General features: G+C 57.2%; 1 protein-coding gene across 1 annotated transcript in view; it reads left to right on the top strand.

Annotated features, from left to right (window-relative positions):
• The first annotated feature begins 274 nt into the window (after window positions 1-274).
• ZNF335 (zinc finger protein 335) overlaps window positions 275-3,986 on the top strand; it is a 7,924-nt gene continuing 4,212 nt past the window's right edge. The window contains exons 1-13 of the mRNA XM_009082190.1: window positions 275-470; window positions 838-915; window positions 1,131-1,460; window positions 1,606-1,737; window positions 1,815-1,973; window positions 2,079-2,322; window positions 2,442-2,619; window positions 2,702-2,814; window positions 2,976-2,994; window positions 3,201-3,317; window positions 3,404-3,480; window positions 3,573-3,733; window positions 3,857-3,980. Of these exons, the coding sequence (XP_009080438.1) occupies window positions 317-470; window positions 838-915; window positions 1,131-1,460; window positions 1,606-1,737; window positions 1,815-1,973; window positions 2,079-2,322; window positions 2,442-2,619; window positions 2,702-2,814; window positions 2,976-2,994; window positions 3,201-3,317; window positions 3,404-3,480; window positions 3,573-3,733; window positions 3,857-3,980 (1,886 nt within the window). The 5' untranslated portion in view covers window positions 275-316. The remainder of the gene's footprint in view (window positions 471-837; window positions 916-1,130; window positions 1,461-1,605; window positions 1,738-1,814; window positions 1,974-2,078; window positions 2,323-2,441; window positions 2,620-2,701; window positions 2,815-2,975; window positions 2,995-3,200; window positions 3,318-3,403; window positions 3,481-3,572; window positions 3,734-3,856; window positions 3,981-3,986) is intronic.

Here is a 3,986-nt window from a genome sequence, read left to right as displayed (position 1 = left end):
TTGCTGGTCTGAGCAGAACTCCCCTTGGTGGCAAGAGCACCCCTGGAGGTTCAGGGTCCTTGCTAGAGGAATTGCTCTGATGCCTCTCTGGCAGTTCTGCAGTGATACACCAGGTTGTTTGCATACACTGACTACCCCAAGGGCTTGACCAGGTAAAGATGTCTCAGCTGAGCTCTTCTGGACTCTTTCCTGCCAGGAAGAGGTCTCGGAGAGCAGCTCCAGCACAGATGCCATTCCCAGGATTTACCTGCCAGACTCATCCTCCATTGCACAATCCACCCTGGTTTCCAGTGTCTCCACTGTGAGCCAGTCCATCATGGTGTCAGAGTCCCCACAAGTCTTGGTGCACTCCAGCGTCGTCACCGACGGAGCCACAGTTGTGTCAGACTCCACTGCATCCACATCCTCAGACTTGGGTTCTGCCATTGACAAGATCATTGAGTCCACCATTGGGCCTGACATCATCCAGAGTGAGTGTCTGCTCCCACTTGGAGAGGGCTCAGGGGATTGGGAGGGAGTTACTGATAACGCCAGACATTGGGAGGTGGAGAAATATGGACACAGAATCATTAAGGTTGGAAAAGACCTCTAAGACCATAGAGTCTAGCTATCAGTGGGGGTTTCTCAGCTTGCCTTGCTGTGGCAGCTGGAGGGTTTGACTAGGAGCTCATGGCTGCTAGACAGCCCTCTCTCTGTCCTGCTGCTCCTTCAGCCCCTGGAACCAGACCTTCCTCACCCCTTCCTGCTTGTGTTTGAACTGGCAAAGCTCCAGTGAGCCCCAGTGACTCTCTGCCCTCGAGGCTGGCAGTTACCATTCTGCTCTTCTCCCCCTGCCAGGCTGCATCGCCGTGACCAGTGCGGAGGATGGAGGAGCAGAGACCACACAGTACCTCATTCTGCAAGGCCCTGATGATGGTGAGGGAGTGCCCTGGGCTCTATATGGTGGGTGGCTCTGCCTCTGAGCCTGTGCTGCTGGAACAGGCCCTGGAGGGGTATCCCGGCTGCATCACCCACATCCTGTACCACAGTCCTGTCAGGAGCTCGTGGTCAGCCCTGTGGTCCCGGTACAGGTTCAGCCTTGGATACAGGTGAGGATCTGCTCCTTGGCTGAGCAGATTTTGGTGTTTCAGGTGCCCCCATGGTGTCCCAGATGGCCACTTCTGCTCTGGCCAGTAGCTTGGCAATAGAAGCTGTTGCTGATGGACCAACCTCCACGTGCCTTGACCAGCCTGGCCCTTCAGAGCCTTCTGAGCAGCTGGAAGTGCTGGAGCTGCCCACACAGCCAGACCAGGCCCAAGACGCAGATGGTGGGGAGGAGCTGGACCAGCCAGACATGGAGACCCTGGAAGAGATGATGGAGGTGGTGGTGGTGCAGCAGTTCAAGTGCAAGATGTGTCAGTACAAGAGTGTCTCCAAGAAAACACTGATTAACCACATGAAAGAGCGTCACTTCCAGCCAGGTGTGTGCCACGGGGCTGAGGGATAGTTATCTCGCTTCAATGGGCTCTGGTCACTCCAGGAAAGAAACAAGGAGTTGGATGGAGCATAAGGGCCTGTTCTGCCACACAAGCTGGTAAAGAGCTTTTTCCCTATTCCCTGTGGCAGTGGGTTCAGCTCTAGCTTTGAAGAAAGGACGTCAACGAAAGGCAGGAGCTGCTCCAAAGGCAGAGGAGGAGGAGGCCCCAGAAGAAGAAGATGATGATATCATGGATGCTGGTGCTATTGATGACCCTGAAGGTAGGACTCGTACTCCCCACATCTTGTGTAGTTCAGTCTTTTCCCAGCCTCTGACCTTTTGGGGTATTTTCCTGCAGAGGACAGTGACTACAACCCAGCTGAGGATGAGCCCCGTGGACGACAGCCCAAGTATGGCCGCACTGTCCCCACGTCCAGTGAGGAGAGGCCACGTCGACGCCCAGGGAGACCCCGCAAGCCTCTTCGTCTGGAGGACATGCCTCAGGATGTGCCGGAAGGTGAGTGAGGCAGGAGGCTGCAGGGGCTGGAGCAAGGAGCAGTACACAAGCTCCCAGAGCCCACAGTGGGAGTGTGACATAGCTGTGCTGTGTTCTGTCGAGCAGGAGCTGAGGGGGAGCCCTTGGTGACATCCCAAAGCACACCAAGCTGTGAGCTGCAGAACTCGGAAGCAGCCAGTTCTTCTGGCCTGGAGAACGGGACTGGGGAGAGCCTGGCAGAACCCAGCATCAGCCAGTCTGACTCTGAGAACAAGGACCCTTCATCCAACACCGGTGCTGAGGAGGCTGACATGGTCCCCCGGCGGCGTGGACGACCCTCCCGCCGCTTCCTGGGCAAGAAATACCGCAAGTACATGGGGCGCAGGTGAGGGGTGTGTGCCAAGCCAGAGCTGGGCCCTCTGGCCTCTGCCCAGGGCCGGTCCAGCCCGTTGGCCACCGCAGCCCTGAGCCCTGCTCCTGTTTCTGCAGGTACTACTACAAGTCCCCCAAGCCCCTGATGCGGCCGTACCTGTGTCGGATCTGCGGCTCGCGGTTCCTCACACATGATGATCTGCGCTTCCACGTCAACTCCCACGAGGCCAATGACCCACAGCTCTTCAAGTGTCTTCAGTGCAGCTACCGCTCCCGGCGCTGGTCCTCACTCAAGGTGAGCTCTGCCCTGCCCTGCCCTGAACCCGTGAGGGTGGTTGGCAGCCCCAGGTCTCACAGCTCTGCTCTGCTGCTGGCAGGAACACATGTTCAATCATGTGGGCAGCAAACCCTACAAGTGTGAAGAGTGCAATTACACGAGTGTATACAAGAAGGATGTCATCCGGCACTCCACAGTGCACAGCCGAGACAGGTGAGGGAAGCACAGTCCTGGGACTGAATGGCACTGACCTGTTCCTCCTGCCCTGGGAGTGCAGCCATGGCTGCCCCTTCCCCTGACCTCTGTCCCTTTCTAAAATGAGGAGTTTTGGTGTCTGGGTATAAGGCTAACACAAGGGGCTTTTCTTCTTTCAGGAAGAAGAGAGCTGATCCGGTGAGTGTGAGTCCTGTGTCGGTTTGTCTCTCAGCACTGTTATATGGGAAGAGGCATGTCTGGGTCTTCCACAAATTCTGGGTGCCTTGTTGAGGGCAGTGTGTCTGGATCTCCTGAGAAAAGGCAGCCCAGGCTCTGCAGTGGGGAGTGGGTATGGAAACTGGTGAGCCTGTCCAGGTGAGCTCATCTTCATGCTCTCCATCCAGCCACCAAAGCTGAACTCCTTCCCGTGCCCTGTCTGCAACCGTGTATACCCCATGCAGAAGAGGCTTACGCAGCACATGAAGACACACAGCACGGAGAAACCACACATGTGTGACAAGGTGAAGGGGGACACAGCCTGGGGAGGGGCTGGTGATGGGTGAGGCTGTGCAGAAGGTGAATGCTGCTTTGCTTTGTTTCACCACAGTGTGGGAAGTCCTTTAAGAAGCGCTACACCTTCAAGATGCATCTGCTGACACACATCCAGGCCATTGCCAACCGCAGGTAGGAGCCTGGTGCAGCCCATTGCGTGCCTGGGGCAGAGCCTGTGTCCTGCTCCCCCTCAGCCCGTGTGACAGGCAGCTTTGTCCTGGCAGGTTCAAGTGTGAGTTCTGTGACTATGTCTGCGAGGACAAGAAGGTCTTGCTGAACCACCAGCTGTCACACATGAGCGACAAACCCTACAAGTGCAGCTTCTGCAAGTATTCCACCTTCCGGGAGGACTTCCTGGTCTCGCACATGGCAGTCAAGCACACAGGTGAGAGGAGCTGCCTGCCTGATGCCCTGCACTCCCCATTCTGCCGGAGGCAGTCAGAGCCTGCCTGCTCTCCCTGTCACCCCTGGAGACCTCCTGCCTGACTCTCTCCCTGGGGCCCCACAGGGGGAAAGCCTTTTGCTTGCGAGTTCTGTCACTTCACCACCAAGCACAAGAAGAACCTGCGCCTGCACGTGCACTGCCGCCACGCCGACTCCTTCGAGGAGTGGGCACAGAGGCACCCCGAGGAGCCCTC

Source organism: Acanthisitta chloris, unplaced genomic scaffold, assembly GCF_000695815.1.
Source record: "Acanthisitta chloris isolate BGI_N310 unplaced genomic scaffold, ASM69581v1 scaffold29669, whole genome shotgun sequence".
In the NCBI taxonomy this organism is placed as follows: Eukaryota; Metazoa; Chordata; class Aves; order Passeriformes; family Acanthisittidae; genus Acanthisitta; species Acanthisitta chloris.
This window is presented reverse-complemented; position numbering and strand designations above follow the sequence as displayed.